Below are 24215 nucleotides of genomic sequence, written 5' to 3' on the forward strand. Positions count from 1 at the left end.
ATAATATCACTAACAATATACATAATATGCCCCTAGGTACATATGCATACATCATTATTGCATACAAAGTGTGAATTAATATATAAAAAGTGAAAGTTAAAATATAAAAAGTGTGATATTATATCACACTTTTTAAGGATTGGGCAGAGAGCACATAAGGTCACTTGCTACAAAAATCTTTTGCTTTCTTCGTATTTAAACACCTTTTCAAACCGCACAACAAACATTAAATGAATTATATTATATAAAGATAAATCATAGCTATGCATAAATTATTTGTCTGAATTAACTCTTAAATCAATTTTCAGTATAAATATAAATAATGGAAGTAACTGAACACTTTTCAATCCAAACCGTTTTAAAATTCCAAACGTTTGTATTTGGCTATATTTTAAATAGTTACTTAAAAATTGGATAGCTTGCCAAATTTGTTCCGGCGATAATGACTACTTCACAATGTTCTCTAGAGAGCAGATAATTCGAATGCTTGAATAAAAATACGTTGCACTAAATTCATCTGTTTTGTCAGGGATATTTAAGTTTTATTCTAAATCAATGATAATAGAAAATAATAGTATGTACTAATATTTTACACGCTAATCTTTGGATGGATCTTTGTTATTCATTCTATATAAACTACTGAACAAATTTAGAGGAAATTAATATTAATATTTGCTGTTTATAATCGCACATAGGACACTCTCTAAACTACCTATAGGCTAAAGAGTCAGTAGCGAGATTCTCTATAGTCAGTATTTTTGAGTAGCGAAAGTTTGACATTTAAAATGTACTACAAAAAAAGTTTCTACGGCGGTCGCTAGGTGCGCTGATCAGATTTTTACACAAAATTTGTCGACAGCTAGCAGGTTGTTAATAGTCGCTACTTGCTTAAACATTATTAAACGTAATACAGTCTTACTTTACATTACTACAACTATTCAACCTTGATACAGATTAGGAAATGATAACTCAGCCTGCGGTCTAATCCATTTAGGTACCTTGTAGATTTAAGGTCTCTCTCTGTACTTAGGCTCTGAACAGTTCATGTTGTTAGTTCACTAACTATAACTAGCGTGGGTTTATAATTACAGCTATTATTACGTTAGTGCTGCCATTAGTGTGTGCTAGTAATTTACATGTTCCCTACATTTAACAAATCGTTACTTGTGTTAGCATTTATTTAGAGCTAAAATGATATATTGATCAGAAAGATTAGAAAAGCTGACCCCATTACCATAAGGGATTCATTTAATAAAAGAGAGAGAGAGAGAGAGAGAGAGAGAGAGAGAGAGAGAGAGAGAGAGAGAGAGAGAGAGAGAGAGAGAGAGAGAGAATGAGGTACATGCAGAGATTAACTAGGCGTTCTGCAATCCTGCTATACAATAGGCTTTATTTTGATAAATATGAGTAAAACAAAATTTTCCGTACTTCATTCTACACTTAATATCAGTTTCTTAACTTTGAGAAGAGTGTCGGATCACCCATCTCAAAGATAAAATAACGACACACATTTGAAATCTACTGTTATAATATCCTTTTTAAAGCTAACCGGTACTTATTCTGAATAGGTGAAGCTGTTATAGTAAGAATAAATTAATTTTCCTTCTCGTTACAATAATATTATTATAGTATTCAACACAGCATCGCAATATCTATTTAGAAGTTTTCAAGGTAGGTATGAAGGTATATAATTTCGCCGTAAGCTTGAAACTTTTGATACAAGAACGCGAAGAGAATTCCAAATACAATCGTACTGTCTACTCGAACTTCTTCAATGGCTATTCGTTTCGTGCTGAACTTGCAGAATTTACAAAAGGTTTCATGCAACGTGGAACTGAGACCGTTTTTATGCCTTCATTGATTAAAAAGAAGACCCTGTGCAAAAGATCAAGTCAACATAGGTAAAATGAAGTGATGTCTTCTGTATAATGTGTTAATGCATAAGAACTTAAGCCTATCGAAGAAGATTTGTAAAGTATTGTCAACTTTTACTGAGATGAAATTATGGTTATAATAATCTTTAAAATTCAAACTTAGACGCAAAAAAGGACAGTTACCCAAACCGAAACAACATACATGTTTACCTCATTTCGAAGGAGAATAGACCCCATTCTACGTAATTATATTATACAGCACCATATTAACTTCTGTGGCAATGTGCCATATTTTTAATAACATGCATTTTTGTTTGTTTGAAGGAACTTCACCGTCGTGGGAGCAGTTCGTGAGAGAGTCATTAGTGCAAGCGGCGTGGCCTGTGGCGCTGGTCGCTCCGCCCCGTAGAGCACTCACCGTGGACCACCAGTGAGTAATCATTGTACTACAATATGTCCTCAACATTAACTTGTACGCTGTGGTCGCGTTGCCATACCGCGTTTGTCCTAGACTGTGTGATGATGCGGCAACCGCAACGAGATATTGACACGTCGCATTTTGTGAAATATCTGCATTAATGAGCCAGAGAATATTTTTAATTCGGAGGATGTGTGCAACGTAATAGGTGGTATTAAAGAAAAATATTGACTAACCATATTATGTCTAAATATTTACGTTCAACAACATAGTGTAGATACAGAATTTACTGACAATAAGCCTCCCAAACTGTACACAAACACTTCGGAAATCGAGTGCGAGAGACGTTTAGATTGATATCTGAATCGTGCGATAAACGTTCCGCCTCCGCCACAGCTTGTGCAAAATATCAAAGAATATTATATAAAAAATAGGTAAAGAGACTCACGGAAATATCGTTCCAACATTCGATTGATATTCCAATGCTTTGATGAAGCAAAACATGTGCCCCATTTAATATTTTTGTTCAAGCTTTATACGGTTAAATAAAAAGTTATCGTAAAAACCGTTTTTGTTGTTTGTCGTCTGATATAAAAAAGCTGAAGTAGGCGTTGAAAACTATGGAGCATTTTTAATGTTAGCGAGCATTTACGTGGAGCCCGTTTGTAAGCTATTACGGTCGAAGGATTGAAAACAGTGAGTGAAAAACATGATTACGTAAAGGCATTTGTAGAGGGCATTGTGCGTTGTGAAGTAGGTTTGAACAACATTACCGTGTGCTTTCACCTAGACGTTTTGGTTCTAGATTAATATGTCGTGACTCATAAGAGTTTCGACACTCGTGCGATGAGGGTATAAGTGATTTATGACTAGGATCTCTCTACTCTCGGTCTAGATTGAAGCTTAACCACTCTGGGTACCTAGCTGTATATGATATATGAGTTATCGGACTCCCAGTTTATCCCTTGAAAATTAATGTCGTGGAAATCTCTCGAGATTAAAATTTAGAAAAGATAAAATTGGTTTCGAATTTCAAAGAACTAAACGAAAACGGTGTTTTATTTTTATTAGTACACTTAACACTAATTATATAATAACAAGGAACGTTAAAATGTAATAACGTTTAATAATTTTAATAAAAAATCCAGTGTTTTCTTTACTTAAGGCTCTTTTATATATTCTCATCTCTATTTTGCTAAATAAAGTTACCTTTAAAACGTATGCAACAGTACTTACATAATATTCATTTCAAAAACTTATCAAAAATTATGATGAAAAACTGAATACTTTACTTTTGTTATAAACATGATGATAAAATTATGTAAAAGCAAATGTTTTTCAAGTGAAGAAAGAAGATGAGAAAGAACTTTAATCTTGTAAGAATTTTCTTAAGGTCAAAGTCTAGAAAGTATGACGATTTATAACCATCTACTTTGGCATAAAATATCGTGTACTTTTGACATTAAATCAGATAACGTGTTCGTGTGAAAATACGCGTAATTGTCTGAAAACTACGCGATTGTTATAATAAAGTTTTCAAGGTTACCTTGAAGAAAAATAACAAGCCCTTTTCATTAATATAGAATCAAACACTCGAAAGTCTTGAACAGTTTTGTAACTTTGTAGCAAATAATTGACCATTACGCGCTTATAATTTCGAAAAATTTACAGCAAAAATTGATAAATCTAGTATCTATTGTCAGACCTACCTTGGTCTATAAGTTGTATTTTATTATCACTGCTACATCAATTTTGCTCCGACTATATAGTTCTGAAAACACATGGGAAATATTACGAGATAGAGCTTACGTCTCAATTATATAATCATGTCTATAAATTATAATTTCGTTCCCGTGAAATAATCCTAAAAATCATTGAAAATACTACTTAATTTATTTCTATTTAAAAATGTACATTTAGAAATATTTCAAAAAATTTTGAAAGGTATTCATTATAGCCTCTTCAGATGGCGTTTGATTCTGAATGGATTGTAATGAATCTGGCGTCTACCTTCAAATATCTGAAGGAATGTTAATAATAAATAAATAACTGAGATTCAAAGTCCAGGAATTTGGCATCTCGAGGGAATTGAGATCTGCTTTGTATTTTGATGCTAAGTATTAAGAATTTCTGCGTCATTGATTAAAGTTTATAATTTTCATTATATACACAATATCATGTCTGTGATATCCGGAGGTTAAGCGTATGAAATACTCCCCATATTTCGCCATTGACATTGTCAGTCCCACGTATTAAGGGGAGAGCATATTCCCGTTTACTAAACTCTGGGCTACTAATGACAAATATTCTAATATAAATTAGAAGAGTTATGCTTTGCTCAAACAGCGAATCGAGCCCGAGGCCTCGTGATCAGCACTCGGATGTTTATAGCGACATCTCTTTCTGAAACATTTGTTGTCCAAAACTAAATAAATAAATACATCAGTATCAAAATACTCGATTAGATCATAAAACAATCATTTATAGGTGAACCAAATAGATGGCCGCGACAGAGAGATTATAAATCATATTTTTTGTTATTTACGTTCTGAAAGTCTCGATCGAAATAAATCACGAGGCTTGTAGATAAATGGCTGAAAATAACAAGCTGCTGTGATTAATGAGACATAGCAACGTATTCGTAAGATAATAGATTAATGGATTACAACATAAATCAATGTGGAATTATTGCACTCGAAGAATGCAATGATTGGTGAACTACAGTCTAAACCTACTAGATACATTACTTGTAATACAGATATTTATTTTATTCAAAAAAGCTATTGCATGTATTACAGTCGTGAGACAAGCCCAGCTGTGAGCTTGTTTCTCATCTGAATATAAGGTGGAATATTCTACCATCTTGCTTTAAACAATATTGACAGTCTGCTACATATATGATAATATGATATACAACTGTAAAATATGTCTAAGGTACATCAACGTTAAGCATTAAATAATTATAACATCGTTCTACGTTATAATCATAGAATTCCGTTCTATAAATTAAAGGGATAAATAGTATATTATTTTCTAAAAACAGAATCGCAATAATCTCGTAATTTTTTCGCTATCAAATGACAAAGATACTCCGTCTTTATGACACAAGGCGACCCTAAAATCCCTTCCGTGTTCTTGTAAAATTGGCCTTACATCCCTAACTACGGACATTAAGATTGTCCTCGCCCTATAAGGGACAACCCACATAAATATACGGACCTTCCTGATGTAAGTGAACGCAAATTTAATTCAAAATGTATGGTAAGTAAGCGTAACAAAAAGAAGCAATTTTGTTTAGTATATTTATTTAGCTAATAAGATTTTGAATAGAATAAAGGGTTTAGGTATTCCTTTGAAATGTTTACTTGTTTTGGAAAGGTACGTCTGTATAGAGAATGAATATGTTTTATAAACAAGTATTGTTCATATTTTGTTATACGGTAACGGTCTGTTACAAAATACTGTTATGTAGCCTTTAAGTCTAACCCAGTAAACAGATAGAATTAGATAGAATACTACTTGAATTTTGTAATAAACAGCTTCCGCCACCCCAGTAAAAGTTAAGCGTGTTAACTTTCCCACAAGTTCAACGGTAATAATACGGTTTTACAAAGAACACACAAAACAAGGGCTTCCTTTTTCCCCTCAATAAATACTCATAAAGTACGTACATAAAACTTATTTTTGCATACAAAGTTCAGGGCCTTGACCAAGTTTCACTTACGGAATATGGGGGCTTGAATTTTTGAACAAAATTGTACGTAGGAGTTCAAGGCAGATGGTGAACTTTCTCTTTGACTCAGTTCTCAATTAACACGAGTGTTTTGTTGCTCGTTCCGTTGCGCTATTCCGGCTTGATACTACTCTAGGTCAAAATATTTTCATCACATGTTTTTCAGATAAGTTTTCATATGCCTACAAAATTATTTTTATAATTTGTAGTCTGTTAAATATTTGAACAATTTTCTGTGACACAAAAGCTTAAAATGGAGTTTAATTTAATGGTCTCCCGTCTAAACATTGTTGTCTACACGTATCATAATATGTTTTTTATCATGACTAGTTTATTAAAGCAAACAAAGTACAAGACGAAGACGAAGACGAAGAAGAAGACGAAGACGAAGTTCTAGTTTCGTATGCATTCTAGTGAAATTAATAACGAAACACGTCGTATACTTTTGTAAATATACATTTGGGGGCATTTTTCACTTTGAAAACTGTTCGAAATGCACGGCGATAGGTAAAAAAGTTAAATTAAAATGTCACACTCACAACTAGGGCGAACTACTCCTAGTTATTTGTTATAGAGAGTCCGTGGAACGTTTAAAAAAAGGTTTCAATTCAAAATGTTTTCTAAAAGAGAATACAATGAAATTACTTGCACAGGTAATTATACAAAACTAATAAGACGTTTACTGATAATTTAATTTAGTTATAAGTATATTTTTTTATGTTTCCAAATTCCGATAAGATTAAGCTTACTTTTATGTTGCAAAGGCAAAATCTTATGTATATTAGCGTATGTTCCACTAAACCATAATGTATGCTCACAAGTTTGGTAAGTTTCAACTATGAAGTACATATTCTCGGCAAGCAGTCAACATTTTCTGTTGTACCAAGGTTGAGCTCCAACTACTGGAATTTAGTTCTAATTAGCTCAACTTCTATCATGTTGGAAGAAGCAAACTTATCTCAAAGACCAGTATTGTGAAGTAGCCTGCAGGCTAGCCAAGTTCACGACGAACTTGCGAAGAAAGCGATTCGAAATATTCAAATCTACAACTCTTCAATTGTATTTTCGTTCGCGTCATTGAACAATAGGAAATGCAAGGTATAAATACTTTTATATCTATATACATACTAGTTGACCCGCGCAACTTCGCTTGCGTCGCATAAGAGAAAATTTTCAGATTCAGAATTTTCCATGTTTTTGTAACACTTTTCTACTGTTACTCTGCTCCTATTGGTCGTAGCGTGATGATATAAAATATGTTTTTTTTTCACGATAAATATTCTTAAAATTATTTATATCTCATAATATAACAAAGTCGCGCTAAGGCATATCCGCCATTAAAACAGTTGCCATGACAACGGAATTTTGTTAATTTAATGTCATTATAACATTGATTATTCGCGACTTCGATCGCCACCTGAATTTTACCGGGAAATGCGTCATTTTCCCGGGGTAGAAAGTAGCCTATGTCCTTTCTCGGGTATCAAAGTATTTCCATACCAAATTTCATGCAAATTGGTTCAGTAGTTTTGGCGTGATTAAGTAGCAGACAGACAGACAGACAGACAGACAGACAGACAGACAGACAGAGTTACTTTCGCATTTATAATATTAGTATGGATAGTATGGATGTTTAATGTCATAGATTTTTTTATTGTTTGATAGCGTTAATTTTCGAAACTCTCAGTCAGTTTGACTGTTATTTATGAGTATGTTAACCACATATTATAGTTTACCCTCTCTACATTCAACTGTATACCCAGTAATTTAAATGACAATAAGTGAAAACAAAGGTTTTTGTTAAGCAAATTCTCTCAAAAAAAAAATAATCATTTAATTAAAAATGTATTTCTCCCGACGACACTATCGTTCGACAGCATAAAAACCAGAGAAAGAAAGCAAAAGGAAAAACCAACAAGTCTGTTTTCTTAATTTCTTTTTCCATTTCGAACAATCGCGTTTTTTAAACGTAATAGCAATTTGATCGTTAAGGAAAGAATGGCCGTTTTATTCGCAGCACTTCCATGAACTGGAGCGTATTTTCAGTGCACACAGCATTTATACGAGGAATGAAACGACAAACAAGTTACACGTGTTTTTATATAGTGCAGCATTAGACCTGGATTTAGGTTTATAAGTACAGATAACTGTTAGATAAAGATGCAAATTTTATCGACGGTCAATGCACGATCGAAACGTCACACAAATAGGGTATCCATTATCTTTAATTTTCAAGCGTATAAGACTCTTTGCATTTCAATATTTTGTTAAACTTTGTGATCTAATATAATTATAATTGCTTTGCTTTTTGACGATAAACCAGGGTACTACTAAAACATATTTGACGTATCCACGAAATCCATGCAAGGACGCGGTTGTGTGGTATAAAACCTACTTTCACATAGTAACAATACTAGGGCATCGTTGACCAAAAGTTAACAAGAATTAGGAGAAAATAAAACGGGCAATGTATTCAACAAACATTAGCATACTGTAATGAACAGTACTAACTCGTATTGTTGTTGAACACGCATCAGCACTACCTTGAAAACGTAATTTGGCAAATGAAGTGTAACTTTTATTGTGAATGTTTTAGCCCATTTACATATTAATTAACTGATAATGTTATTTTGATTAAATCAGAGGCTATTTAGTTTGAAAGCATTAGTTGAAAATTGGGGTTTAGGTGAACAAATAGATTCTGATACTGTTCAGTTAGATCTATAATAAATAACCGTACATATGTCATTAATAGTGATATATCATAGTAGGTAGGAAAACTACTGACTGTTAAAGCACTACTGATTGTGTTCAAGCATTTTTATAGGTTAATTTATTTTCTATATGAAGAAATCTCATTAAGTACTGAACATGGGACCTCGTTAATGCTACACGATTGGAATAAGAACAATCAAAAGAGAATTTCTGAGTTAATTATTTTTTTTATATGAATAAAAATATGTGATTTTTATTAACCTCAAAGTTAATACGATAGAATTTTATTTTAGGGTGAGGTAATTTTCCATTAAATCTTTTCCATTTCGGAGCTTACAGACGTCATTTCATGATCCCAGGGGAGAGGACCTTTATTTGATTTACGTTGATATAAATTAAAATGCTCGTGGTCACATTGATCGATTGAATTCTGTCGCAGTTTAATTGAAAAAATGCTCTACTTGACTCTAGACACGTTGAATAATTAAGAGTGGTGAAGTAAAAGTGGTTTAATCAATGGTATAATCGTACTTTCACGGATTTATTGGAATTTAATACTTTATGGACATTATCTTTACTACTATAGTAATGAGTGTGTGATTAAGTAAGGTGCCCGTAATCACAGAATATATTGTTTGAAAAATCTTTCTCCATTTAAAAGGTATGTAGCACGAGACGGATAAAGGCAAATCATTCAAATCCGGGTTAATCCGGGGCGCTCCGTTTGTACTTAATAATTACTTTATGTTGCTGCAAAAATTTCAAAAGCTGAACTCGAACTTCGAAAACATGCCTCGCAAATCCGCTTATCCCGGTCAGTAGGAGATAAAAACAACAGTTGTATGAACATAAAACATGTATTTTAATCAAAAACCTAACTTTTAGTCCACACAGGTAGTATTAACTGGCCAGGAATGAGTTTCATTTTAAAATTAATCTCGGCTTTAAAGTTACCGCCTATAGCTTTCAGCTTTGGATTTTTTTTAACAAACTGGGGCTCTGTGTAATCCTCGAAACAATGAACAATTTCTAGTACTTTTATGTTTATTGCGTGACTATCAAAGCGTAAAGCTTGTGAGTTGAAAACATGAATGAAGACATGTTAATGCTTACCAACATAACTTAGAGAACAACATGAACAATTTTATGATGATAGGCTCCGAACTAAGCCTCAGATAATTTTGACTTTTGTGAATAATACCTTTACATTTAAACATTAATATTTCACGATATTCTTCAAGTAATTACCAAAAACAATATTTAACTTAGTCTTACAACTTCAGAGGATTGTACATAAATTAAAATTGTTATAATTAAAGCACAAGTTAGATTAGATTCCGGACAAAGGCCTTCGAAAGTTATTATTCTTAGAGTATTTGCACAACATGGTAAACTTAACCCTGTGTCGGTATCTACTTGGAGCAGATAATCCTTCTTATGCCGAAATCCATTAGAATTCCGCGGCCAGATGTCGGTAAACTTGTAAACTTTGTTTTAAAACGCAGACGCTCCAAAGTGTCGTCTTCGCTCATTTTCGTTGCAATGCTTAATCGTTTTTAATTCGTCCCTTTCTAAACTTGTTTTTAATTTTTCCAAACAAACCAATTCAGTACTTATGCAGTCTTAATCCTGTTAAATTATTATCAATTTGAACTCTGTAAAGGTAGCATTCGGTTCTTAGCGACCGCGACGCGCGACCGCGACCCGCGACCGCGACCGGGTCGCGCGACCCACTCTGCTCTCTAGCCGCGCCCACCGGTCGCGCGTCGCGGTCGCTAGATTTGTTTAGTACTCCATATAAATCCATACTAAGCAGTGGGTCGCGCGACCCGGTCGCGGTCGCGGGTCGCGGTCGCGCGTCGCGGTCGCTAAGAACCGAATGTTACCTTAACTACTTTTCCAAATATCGCAAACCATTGTTTGTTCAGCGCATTAATCTTACTGTACATTGCGTTATATAAGTCTGCAACTAGACAACGAAAAGTCTTTATCACTTATCACTGATTCGTCTAGCCCATTACATTGTTGATCTTCACATTTAATCCGCCAGCATCTTACAGCTATAAACCAGAGCTGTATTCGCAAACGCCAACCCTAATCCAAATGCTAGTACTGTAATTAGTACCTTTGTACCGTGTCAGTTGACTTTCAGGGCAATGTCACTAATCTAGTAGGCTTAGCGGCTACATGTGACGATGTACATACATTAACATGACATTGAACTATAGATACATGAGGTTAGGTTTATGTTTAACACTAATTCTAGCAATATCTAGGTACTAAGTAGCGTTTCGAGACAAAGTTCAAAGCGAGAAAGGGCGAGCTGTGCTGCCGAAATTCATAAGCCAAACCTTAGGCTTCAATATGTCCTTAGTTTCCTAGTTGGAGTTAAAATATTCAGGGTACTCGATAAGATAATACGACTTATGCCATCAAAAACATTCTATAAAAACCTCAAGTCTCGCCGTAAAAAGTTGTGAGATCTATATAATACCAAGTCGATTAATCTATTTAGTCTCTACTTAAAGGACCTTCTGTCTTAAGTTATTACGTATGTTATTACCATGCCAATTTAAAAAAAATACTTTTAAAACAAATAGACCGACCTGGCCATCGCACGATTTGATTATTAGTATGTATCACACTACACAGCACGACGAGAAGTTAATGCTCCTGAAATGTTAATGGCGAATTTGTGTTTTCTTGCGATGACCAAGTCGATCTATTTGTTTTAAAGGTATTTTTTTTAAATTGGCATGATAATAACATACGTAATAACTTAAGACAGAAGGTCCTTTAAGTAGAGACTAAATAGATTAATCGACTTGGTATTATATAGATCTCACAACTTTTTACGGCGAGACTTGAGGTTTTTATAGAATGTTTTTGATGGCATCTCACTTCTTTTTGTAGAGCGAACATAATAAGTCCAATTTGTATGGAAAGACGTTTTTTTTCATAATTCGACATATTTTCCTATGGGAATGTTGTTCAGTTTCATGGGCTAAACACCCTTACCCCCTCCCGTTATGCCTCATATAGTAGGTACCTATTTACACCTATTTATTTTATTTTCTACAGTAATAATAATTCATTAACTGCAAATGTAACCTTGTAATCTTATACATTTATATGGGATTACAAAGTTATTGTTGCAGTTGATGTATTTAGAAAACTGGACCGAAATTAAAAAATATTTAATTTTTCTCATGATTAAGACACTGAACCCTATTTGTTTTCTAAATTTGAAGCTTCTAAGTCTGCTAGAAGTACCTTAGACTTTTGATGATCGGTGAGTCAGTGAGTCAGTGAGTCAGTGAATCAGTGAGTGACAAAATTCAAAAGGAGATCGGCAGATTTCGTACAGCTTAAAGTTTGTGTTGTTTCGTAACAGAATTTGTACCACTTATAAAGGGGATTAAGTCACTTATTTTTATTTGGGAGTATTATTTTTAGAAGTCCGGATTAATTAGAAAGTATTTGTTTATTTAAATAATAATTTTTGGTCCATGGCTTATATTTGTTGACAACTAAAGAAAAAGAAAATCTTATGAGACGTCACTTTTCGTCTGACGTCTACGCATCCGCCAATTTGCTGTTGTTTTGAATTGTGGTTTTGACAGCATCTGAGCAATTTAGCGAACTATCGGGGCTTCTAAAAATGGACATAACTTTTACCTCCCAACTTTTAAAAATATAAGAATTTTAAAATAAGCTTGTCTATCATATTAGCTACCAATTAAAACAAAAAGTAAACCTAAACATGACATTTTATAAGCTGTACGAATTCTTCATATAAACCTGCCGTTCGCCTTTAACAAGTTGTCATTCTTAAACTACTGGTTCAAATTGACTGAAATTTTAAATATACCGTGTTTATACAATGACTGATTAGTTGCTGAAAATCCAGGCTTCTTGTTTTATCCACAACGAAATTATAGGGGTGTCAAAAATAGCCCGAATTGCTTCGAGAAAAGGATGTTACGGCCGTGTCGCTTTTTTTTGCTCGACTTGCGGGGGCACTTCCGTGCCCCCAGATACCAGTTCTTTTTCAGTGAATTTATCAACTTTGGCTCTCATTTCTTATTATTGTATTTGATGGAATCTAGGTACTCTAACAATGTTGGAAGACGAATAAAAACCAAGAATATCGTTTTAGGGTTAACTGAACATTTCAGCCTCTTCTTATATACTTCTACTACTGTAAAACGCTTTTATAACTACTATATGAATCAATGGCCTTACAATTTACATCCTTCAATACGTTTAAAGCTCGTGATTACGAAGAGAGTAACTTTGTTCTACATTGTAGGCTGATTGGAAAATAAATACACCTTTGCATGCCACAGTCTTGCAAATGCTATATGACCTCTTATAATAATACTAGCTGACCCGCGCAACTTCGCTTGCGTCACATAAGAGAGAATGGGTCAGAAGTTTCCACGTTTTTATAAAACTTTTTACTGTTACTCTGCTCCTATTGGTCGTAGCGTGATGATATATAATATGCCTTTTTTTCACGAAAAACATATCAAAATTATTTAAATATCTCCTAATATAACGAAGTCGCGCTAAGGCATATCCGCCATTAAAACAGTTGCCATGACAACGGAATTTTGTTATTTTAATGTCATTATAATATTGATTATTCGCGACTTAATTCGCCACCTGAATTTTCCCGGGAAATGCGTCATTTTCCCGGGGTAAAAAGTAGCCTATGTCCTTTCTCGGGTATCAAAATATCTCCATACCAAATTTCATGCAAATTGGTTCAGTAGTTTAGGCGTGATTAAGTAGCAGACAGACAGACAGAGTTACTTTCGCATTTATAATATTAGTATGGATTTCAAATACATGTAACATAATATAAAGCATTAAAGTAAGCTGCACTTAATCAATGTTTTGTCACTGCCGATCAAGTGAGGAAATATTTGTGAACGAAAAGGACAAAACACCGTGAATTTTGTGTAACTAAACCGAGCATACGGGACGTTTGAAGGCAACGTAGTATTTTGTGTAAAGCTCACGACAGTTGTAATCTGCATCTGCATGCAAATACGTGGTACTTGTACTCATCATGCACCCAGTTGGAATTTGCATGGAAATTTCACAGAATGGAAGCCTGTGTAGTAGAATGTAGCCCAAAGTTTCACAGTCAGCAATGAGCTAGCTTGCATTATGTAAAAGCCAGCGAATTAGCAGTTGGTACCGACATTTTATGCGTGGATGACATATTCTGTTTCAAATCTGGGGAAATAATAGAATTAAATAGATTTTTCTTATATTTGTGCAGTCACTGCAATACAAAAGCAATTTATTCTCAGTGCGGGAATTTTCGTTTGACTTAAAAATGTATTTTTCTTGAAAAGGAAAGAAATAAAGTTACGGTGGTACGTCAAACTAGTTTAACAACTGGTCGACGCGTCCCGAGTTGCATTATTGGTACAAAAATATTTAAAAAACAAAAAACTTTTTGAAAAAATAAGAGAATTAAATGGTTTCACTCACATATTTTCTGTTAATTGTCCCACAAAGCAGACAAAGTTGGTTTCTAAACTATTGAAGCGTAGTAACAGTAGCCTTATCGGCCATCATAGTTCAGTAATTTCGTTGGCTTGTCCATTCCGGTGGCTTCGTACATATGACGTCGGTTAGCCACATTGTCCGAGCCCAGAGGCCCGGAGCGGTGACGTCACGGCTGTCCATGAGACACCTAATTTCCGTAGTGAACGTGACTGCACGTATAGGAATACTGAATTGTTTAGTTTCGTGAACAAATTGGAGGATTAGCATGAAACAAGATGCGGAGTAAGGGCGTGTTTACTATTCAGGGAGCTTATTACATATTCAGAACGAGGATCTTTAAACAGCATGTTCTATGTTAAATAAACTGTATCATTAAAAAAAAATACATAAAGCCATGTAATCAGCTGATAGTTTACGCAACGATATATAATTTGTTACATTACCTATGCATTTTTAGACACTCAATTAAAGACAACTAATCACGCTGATACTGTTATGTAGTTTATCTTAAAGTTATCTATCAATAAAAGTATTCGATAGGTAGGAATACAAGTTAGCTAATCATAAGCTAGCGTGTATGTAACGTTCCTAACTTCGATGCATAGATGTGTCTCTAGGGTCTTTAGAACTGTTATCATCGGAGGGAATACTAATGCAAAATTTGTGTTCTGTAACATTTCTATTCTCAAAGTTGGTATATTTCAGTTTCAGTACATTTGCCGTGAGTCCGTAAGATAAATGGTAGCAAAGACCCTACAGTCGAGTGTTTAATTACGTGACGAATGTCCCTAAGGACTGTTTCTGTTTATACTTTAACAAGTTCTTTTTACTGGGAAATGTTAAAGCTTTTATTCCCTGTTTTATGGGAGAAGTTGTGTTCATCATAAAGTATATTGCATTTCTTTTGTTAGATATTGCTTTGTCGTTATTAGTATGCTTGATATTCTGTGTGTAGAGATTGCAACTAGACTTAGAACAACTATGTTAGTATCTAGCTTAAATAAGATAATAATTTATTCTGTGTGGAGACTGAACTCACCTTTCCTGCAACAATTACATTGTCGGTTACCTTCACAGATGCGAAACTCGCGCTATTGATCTCGTTTATATCAAATTCAAGGTTAAGAGGTAAGTTTTAGGTTAAGTTTAATTACAAGGCTGACCCTGCCTAAACCTTAAGTGTATATTAACAATTAAAATTAAATAAATAAATATCATTGGATATGTTTAATGATGTGAACTCACACACGGTTATTTGACAAGATAACCATAAATACAACCTTATATGTGTAGACACAATAGCAACCAGGCTCAAAACAGATACACGTGCTCATATTTGTCTCGGGTGGGATTAGAATATTAAACGTAATATATGTAGGTTTGGTTATATTAGAAAATGCAAGCAAATGTGTATCCTAACATTTAAAACTAAGAAGATCTAAGTTATTGATAGCAGAACTTGTAAATATAGTTCGTGAATTGCGACAATATCTGGAATAAGACAACCTTGGGTGATCCCAAAGGAGTTGACCTAGACAGACACATTTGTTATGACGGTAGATAGTAAGAAACACTATGTTATTCTTATACAAGACTTACTACTTAAGTTCTATTGGAGATAAGATAGCCATGCTTTTGTCAGTGCAGCTTAAATTTTTGGCTTAAATCTCTAGCTGAAAGTAATGTCGTTGATTTGCCCTTTTATTTCGATTGACGCCCAACTGACTACATACATATGAACATAAAATCACGCTCTTTTCCTACAGGGGTAGGCAGAGACCAGAAAACGCCATGATCTAGCTAATATGGTTGATAAATGAAGTACTTAATTGTTTTATTTGTAACCTGAAACTTATAATAAAATTAGGCTTACAATTCAAATATGAATATCAATGTCATGTAGGTATTCCAATTGTTCGACACTAATGATTATAGACAGCACTAAATATGTTAATAACTTTAGAGTTATTAACTAATATGAGACAGAATTACTAAACTATTTATTGAAAACTGTCATTTGCGATAAATACAAAATTGAGTGACATCCGAGACACGGTTAGAGAATGTTGGTGGCTGTAGTCACAATTAGGTATCAATAACAATAGTTACAAGTATATAAATAGTTTAGGTCCGTTTTCTCTCCACTGGCCATTGTTTCCCAACCGTCGTTTCTTGAAGTAATTTTGCGTAGTAGTATTCCATTTCTTAAATAGTTTATTCGTGTCTTCCAGCTATCCATTTACAACATTTTCATGAAGCTACATAAATAATTCATTGGCACTAAAACCTTTCTTGAACAAGTTTGTGTACTGTGAAAGGGTCGCTCGGCGATCCTTTTCTGACGATGCCCGTTATTTACCAGTCGTTAGTTCATTCAACCTTGTAGACAACTATTAGATGTGTAGAAACCGTTTTCTTTGCTTATATTTCGAGGTTGATTTGGTTTACAAAGAAAGTATTTTGTATGAAGCGGTTTGGTGCTGAATATTGATATCCTAATAGGGAGGACCATTGTCATAGTTAAATACAGAAATTAAATACTACAATACTTGTGTTACAGGACATAGACAAGCATTATATTTCGTTGGGACTACTACTTCCGTTTAAACCCGTATTCGTTGAAAAGCAAAAAAAAACGAAATGCATTCGAATTGAGAACCTCCTCCTTTTTGGAAGTCGGTTAAAAAGGAAGGTCTTGATTGAGATCCGTAGCCATAGAAATTGGAGACCATAGTCTTCTACTGCAGCATCGCCTTTTCTCGACCCAAAAATGTGTTTAAGTCTATTAAGACTGCATAACTACCGAACGTCCTATTACCTACATGAATCATTATATGAAATTTGACACTAACGATGCAGGAAACTATTTTAAAAATATACAATACCTACCAGTCAACTGCCAGTCTTCCAAATATCGTGTCTCTCCTCGTTAGTAACTTTATATCGAAACTGTCAAACAAAAAAATGCCTGTCGAACTTTTAAGAGTGAAGATTAGTTTCATAAAGAACGATGTTACTTGTTCCTCATATTATAAGTTTTCTTCGCTCTATTTTCGTAACGATCGATGATGGTCTAGCGTGACATCGTTGCGGAGTATGTATTGTATTTTTAAATGATTGATATCGGTGTTATTCATGGTGTTCTGGCTATAAGTGGTCCCGTTTAGCGAATTAACTAGCTGTGCCTTTGTCGGGAGTATTTCTAGGAATGCCACTTTATTTAGTTATTCTATAAAACATGCGTCGAAGACATAGTTGGTTGCATCTTCCATAGGTTTTAATGAGTTGTAGAATCTAAGTTGATATTTTGATAATACCATGTCAAAATATAAGTAAACAAACCCTATAGTTATTGCCGTAGAGTATAAAGAGTCTCCATATATTTCGATTTCACACAATAATATTAGGATAGGTGGCTTCAGTTTTCTCGGAACAAAACCGGTTCCAGGTAGTTTAATCGTACGTAACACGGAAAAAGTACATTATTGAGCTAAAAAACGAACCAGAAAGTTTAATCTATGTTCTCCCGTTTGTATCAAATCCAATTTTACTCTATTTTTACTATTTATTTACGTATAAATGTTTATATACACGTTTATATAGCCGTTATTTTATTGTCAGTAAGAGCGTTTTCCTAAGAGGCTTGCGACAATGACTTCAGCGCCATCTGTCAGTTTAAACGCGAACCTTCGCTGCAACGTGAAATGCACTCGCTGCAGTAGTGCCCTAGTTACAGGAACAATGTCTGGGGCGCTGTAAATTTAACTTAAAAAAATATAAAAAAGAGATATTTAATTAATCAATAATTTTAAGATACTCTTGCAGGATTTGTGTGATATTATTTATCATTATTAGCACGTTTATAAAATGGTGTCTCTACTTAATGGTTAAAAGTCATTATATAAAATAATGTGTATTTGGTACTATGTTAATAACCTCATTTGACGGAAATGTAACTTGAACAATTCTTTGTAATATATTGCTTCAAAAAAGATTGTTTGGGCTCGTCCGGGATTTGAACCCGGGACCTCTCGCACCCAAAGCGAGAATAATACCCCTAGACCAACGAGCCAGTTGTAAATTACCATTGAAACGAAACATCACAATCGGTGTATATTTCTTCAAACAGCATAAAAGGCTGTTTTTTACGGTTGATAGTTATTTTCAAAACATGATTAGATTCGGAATGTTAACATCGCGACGTTAATGAGACATTATCGCTTAAAGGTCAAAGGTCACGGTCGATTATATTTGGAAATGTCACACTATGTCTGTGTAAATAAGTAGGTGCCTATAAAATGTTTTCTCTTTTCTGAGTATTAGAAGTTTATTTGTTGTTTACACTGTGGATTGTGTATTTTTATAGTAAGAAGCGTTGCCGCCTTGATGGTTGATGCGTTCGTTGCGTCTGAGGGCTACGGTTGACCGCAAGATTCATGGTTCGATTTTTATGTAATGGTAATATTAAAGTACAGCTTTATGTTCTTATATCCTGTAAGAAATTAAGTCTTAAGACCGTGTTTCAGATATCTTCAGTTGCCATAGATTACTTAGTATTTTAATTGTTGTTACTGTTGACTAACGCGCATTTCAATTATTTTCCCGTTGCTAGATGTAACGACAAACCATAGACGCCTGTTTTTATGACCTGTGTGGCAATATAAATGACCCATTTAGTAAACAATCGTTTTGTTTTGTCTAAATTGAACATCAGTTCCGATTTAATTTCCGTTACTTTTTAGCAACTGTCATAAGTTATGTGACTACTAGAGAAATAGAACATAATGTTGTATTTATTGCCTTCAAAGGTACATGGTTCGCCCATTATTTAGATAGTAATGGACAAAACGTGTACCAGTGCAATAAAGGTGGGTATTACAGCCGTATGACCTACAAAACATCAAGACGTGTTTATTGTCATTTAAACATAAATGTCACTCTTACCCTAGAGTGGGGTTAGTCTAATTTAATATTCATTTATGCTGCTTTCGTAAAAAAAATGTGTCGCATAAAAAGTTTTTGAACTTTTAAATCCCCGAAATAGTTATGCTTTTCAACAACTTCATCTAGATCCCTTCTACCGCTACGTAGTTTTCAGCCTATATCTATACGGAAAATCCTTACTCAAGTGAAATAAGACTATCTCTATCTTAGACTTCTATACATTGACGGGTTGAGAACAAAACCTATTTAAAGGATAGGAATAGAAACGTAAGGTTCTTCAACAAAAATAAGTGAATGCTGCGGAAAATTTCTGATCAAACCATCGTTTTAAACTAATATTTAAATAGATGTATCATCTAATTTCAAAAACAGTTGTAAGTAGTTGCCAAAGTGAAATATTACATCACAAGCACAACTGAATACTTAGTATCACATACAACATAATATATGTTACTCTTTATTAAATCTAAAACTAGAATCTCATATCATTCGTTCACATCGAGTCACATCTGAACGCATTCAAATCGATTATAGCGTGCAGGGGTTTAACGATTGCATAATAAACACAATAGCTATCGTATTTATATGTATGTATATTTGTGTTAGTTATATGTTCATTTGTATGTGTATAGTGTATACTACGCTCACAGGATTTTTAGGCATTTTTATAATACTTCTCTAACAGACAAATATCTATGATGACAAGCATTAAGCAAATACAGGAACTAGGGTCCTCATTAATAGACTGGGATAAATTACAAAACACTCGTTTAAGAGCCAAGAAGAAGAAGAAAAATGAAGAAGGATAAAGGTTCTTGAAACCGCGCCCGTTTCTTAAAAATTTGATATCTGTCTAATACCTATATACAGACTTTTATCTAGTTACCGTTGATGGTAAATTACAATATAGTATACAAACTTTTCAGTTAAGCAAATTTAATGTCAAAGAAGGTCAATGACTCAAATTGTCTGATCAATAAAGTAAACAATATGTATAATATATAATTTCGCATAAGCCGTGTGACGAAGTTTTGACAACCAATAAGAAGCCGAAAATTCAGCCGGCGCGCGGGTATTCATACGAGCTCCTTCTAATGTTCAAAGGACTGCGTAACAAAGCGTTCTGAAATTTCTTGCATGTAAGATGCCTCCACGTGTAATAAAATATCTTTCTATTTAATAAGTCGACAGAAATAGGTACCCGTGTACATAAAGTAGTGTTCTGTGAGGTGGTGTGTGGATTTTATTTTCATATTTAGTAAGTAGTCTTTTGTCACGTAGACATTGACAAACATATAAACAGCGAGGCCAAATAAAAGTAAAAGGAGACACAACCAAGAACTATTTATTGATTACTATTGCATAATATTTACTAAATTACTTTGCCCGTCTTACATTATGTTAAAGAATCACTCTGTATACTGGCGAACATCGCCTGAAAATCCGTTCGGTACAGTTAGAATTTTTGCGAACATACAGAGAGTCAGACACAAAGGTACTTAATATTATAAAAATGTGTGTCATGTCAAATTCTTAAAAGGACGTACAGCAGTCTCAAGTTTCGTAGTTTCGTTCATTTGTTAGTTTTATAATTATTTTCTACACGTTGACACGTTGTACAAGTAACGCATTAGTCTTCACTAGTGCCGTAGCTATACAGGGTGATCTCGTTGCATGGCCGACCGATTTATGACGCCTGACCCGTTTCGTGCCCTGGCTAGTGCGTTAAGGGAATACTATACTGGTGACTTTACATAAGATAAGTTTGTAATACATACATGCTTAAATAATATCACGCCTGTCATACCCGAAGATGTAGGCAGAGGTGTATCGAAATACACTCACATTTCGCCATTAGAAATAGCACGAAATAGGGACGAGCTTATTGCCATTTTACTGGACACGGTACCAAACTCCGGGCTGCTACAGAAAAATGTAAATGTTAACGAACGTTATTACGAACGTATTCTTCGTGAGATGATTTTCTATAATCATGTTAGTGACTATTTTAGATCTTTTTCATACAATCGTGTCTGTTCTTCCCAGTACCAATATTTTAGAAGTTACACTAACTACCACTTTCATGTCTAAATGTGTCTCAGCACGTGTGTCGTCACCCTTACACCGTCGATCACGCTACAGGATATTGTAGTTACACCACGTCAGCCCATAAAAACGAGAGGGCAGTTAGTAGTGACGTAACTGGCCATAACTTGTACCCGGTCCTTTGGAATCAAGCATAAAAAGAGTAAGGAAATTGCCGCTACCGGTTTGCATGTTTATTGTTGTTTTGAGGAAAATATTACAAAGAAACTACTGCAAGCGTGACTTGGCGATGTAAGGAACCAATTTGGAGGATGGTCAAAGGGACAATCGCAATATTCACTAGTCTGTCATCAACGATTCTCTGTCGTGCCTAAAAATATATTATTCTTTGGAATTACGTAAATAAATCTTATTAATGTTTTTGTGGATGCATAGGTTCATAAAAGCTAAATGGAATAATGACGTTTATTTTAGTAATTATTCTGATGTCTTCAGATAACGGGTAGTGTTGAAACGGAATAAAGGACTTGGGTTCAAAATTACTCACTTCTAAGACCTGGATAATAATTATATTATGCTCTATCGAATGAACATATTACTGAATATAAGATTGTATCTAGGAATCAGACAGTAATAAATGGGTTCTTCTAGACTTGTGATCGAAAACTTCGGGATTTAGTGTGACGGAGATTAGTAGCGGAATAAAGAACCCTGGCAGCGAATCGATGTCATACATTTATAAGGACAAATATCTACCACTAGTGAGAAAATTTGTATGAAAACTGATCAGCACCCTCTAGTGTATTCTAACTTAACTCATCTTGAACGTAGGTAGTAGAGTAATTTTCCATATTTAAAATCGGTTGCAGAAACTTGTTACTTGCTAAACTATGCTAAAGGCGCTAGTCAGTTCTATAATCTAGGTGATAGTAGGTAGTGGTAGGAATCGCCTCCCAGATTCTTTGCCTATGTGTGACTTACGTGACTTCGAATTATCTCTAGATATCGTGGTGGCTTGTCAAAAGAAAGAAGGCACAAATAAAACTGACCACGTTTCCATCGATCAATCAAACTAAACTTAGAATTACTGTCATAGAAATTCTTTGACTAATTTCCTTTAATTTCAGTAAATGACTGTTCATTGCCGTAATAGCAGTCCGTAAGTCCACAATAAAAGTTCAAACTGTGAATTATTTATATGTAAATTGTGCAATGCCTGCAGCTTTCTTTCGCTTTTTAACCATGAACGGAGTTTGATTAGAGTACTTCACCGCTTAAGTACGTCTAATTAGGGTCGAACATAGCTGTTCGATTTGGCAGTGGAGTTAAAAAACTAGTCGTCGACATAGCTATAAAAAAATGATAACTTTTAAACTCTCGCGTTGCATGTTTAATGTATAATAGAATACGGGAATTAACGCGAACACGCATTTTACCTTAATTCCCGTATTCTATTAATTATACATAAAAAAAAATGGTTAAGACTTGACATGTGCTTGGACAGTGGTGGAATTTGAAAAAGTCCTCCGTTATGATTATAAAATAGTCATAGTTTTAATAAGTATCTATAGAAATATCTGGTATTTGAGTTAGGACTTAATTTCTATATTAGAAATACGGGAGCTAATGGGAACATGAATTTTACCTTAGACTGCGTGAAATATTAGGTATTAGGCATGTTTGCTCTAAAAGTACAATTGACTGAAAATTATAATTTGAATATGTTTTCTAAAACGTTATGTAACACGTAGGTAGGTCAATTGTAGAAGATAATTAATCTTGGGCGGGATTGTGAGGTTTCTGTGTAAATTTGAGGCCGGTCTAATATGAGTTACGATTACCCGGCGTAGGGCTATTAATCACAATTTTAAGTAATAAAGCTTCTAGTACGTTAATTGTAATGCGTGTAAAAAATATGTAGGCTGATTTATTACGATCTTAGTAGGTACAGTATTTTAAATGTGGTTAGAAATTATGAGAACAATTTGTATCCTCGTTGTAGCCATATATTAGTTAGTACAAATTATTGCCTTTAAAAAATTGCGTGTTGTAGTTTCAATTCGTTGGTAATATAAATATACATATAAAGAAAAATGGATCACAGAAATTTATATACGCGCATTACTTAAAACAAGTGCACCAAGTTGGAAATTTCTTGTTTAATGTGTTTGTAATCGTCAGGACAAGGTTTTTATGGGGTTGACGGAAATGGGATTAGCAAACTATTACTATTCCCGGGCGAAGTCGGACCGGGCTGCTAGTCATATAATATTTCTAAAAAATATAATGTAGTCAGCATTACTAAATCACTAAACTTATCGCGATTCATATCAGAAAGTGACTTAGGGTTTGATTTATCTTACGACTTTCCTGAAAAAATGTCGAGAAAGCATCTTCATAATGTCCATAAAAATATATTCAGAATAATTTCGCGGTAAACGTTCGAACCGCTGATAATTATGTAAATAACACAAAGAATGTCTTACAAAATGTTTGAAACAAAGTTGGTAGTAACATTTCAGAGCGCCTTGTTACTGAAAGCTGAGAATTTAAATTACAAATACTTACATAAGAACCACTACGTGTTTTCTCAAACGAATCTTTAAGGGGCAATGACACGCGAAAACAATCTTTCGTAATCTTTATAAAGTGTAAAATACAGTACTTGCGATCGTATAGACGCCTTGTTAAACATAGTTATTAAGTAGTTAGGCGCTTAATAAAATAGTAAGGACTTTGTTCACTTATTCTCCAAAAATACTTATAGAACATATATATTTCATACAAAACTAGTTACCGGATTTAATGTATGTGTAATGGAAAACAACGTTTCTTTTAAAGTCATTAAATCATGTAAGTATGACACCAAACAACCGACTTAGTGACGGGAAAAATGTAGCAGTGCGATGAAAAGTTACAGTAATTTTCGCAGCGTTTGGTTTTTATAACATTTTGTCAT

At 34.1% G+C, this 24215-nt stretch overlaps 1 protein-coding gene and 1 non-coding gene across 2 annotated transcripts in view; one reads left to right on the forward strand and one right to left on the reverse strand.

Moving 5' to 3' along the window:
* Positions 1-2211: 2211 nt before the first annotated feature.
* Positions 2212-24215, forward strand: part of LOC142984327 (GTPase-activating Rap/Ran-GAP domain-like protein 3) — a 170592-nt gene continuing 148588 nt past the window's right edge. The window contains exon 1 of the mRNA XM_076131907.1: positions 2212-2304. Within this exon, the coding sequence (XP_075988022.1) occupies position 2304 (1 nt within the window). The 5' untranslated portion in view covers positions 2212-2303. The remainder of the gene's footprint in view (positions 2305-24215) is intronic.
* Positions 18267-18338, reverse strand: TRNAP-UGG (transfer RNA proline (anticodon UGG)). The gene has a single exon. It is a non-coding gene; the product is annotated as a tRNA-Pro (tRNA).

The sequence above is a fragment of the Anticarsia gemmatalis genome, chromosome 2 (assembly GCF_050436995.1).
Source record: "Anticarsia gemmatalis isolate Benzon Research Colony breed Stoneville strain chromosome 2, ilAntGemm2 primary, whole genome shotgun sequence".
NCBI lineage: Eukaryota > Metazoa > Arthropoda > Insecta > Lepidoptera > Erebidae > Anticarsia > Anticarsia gemmatalis.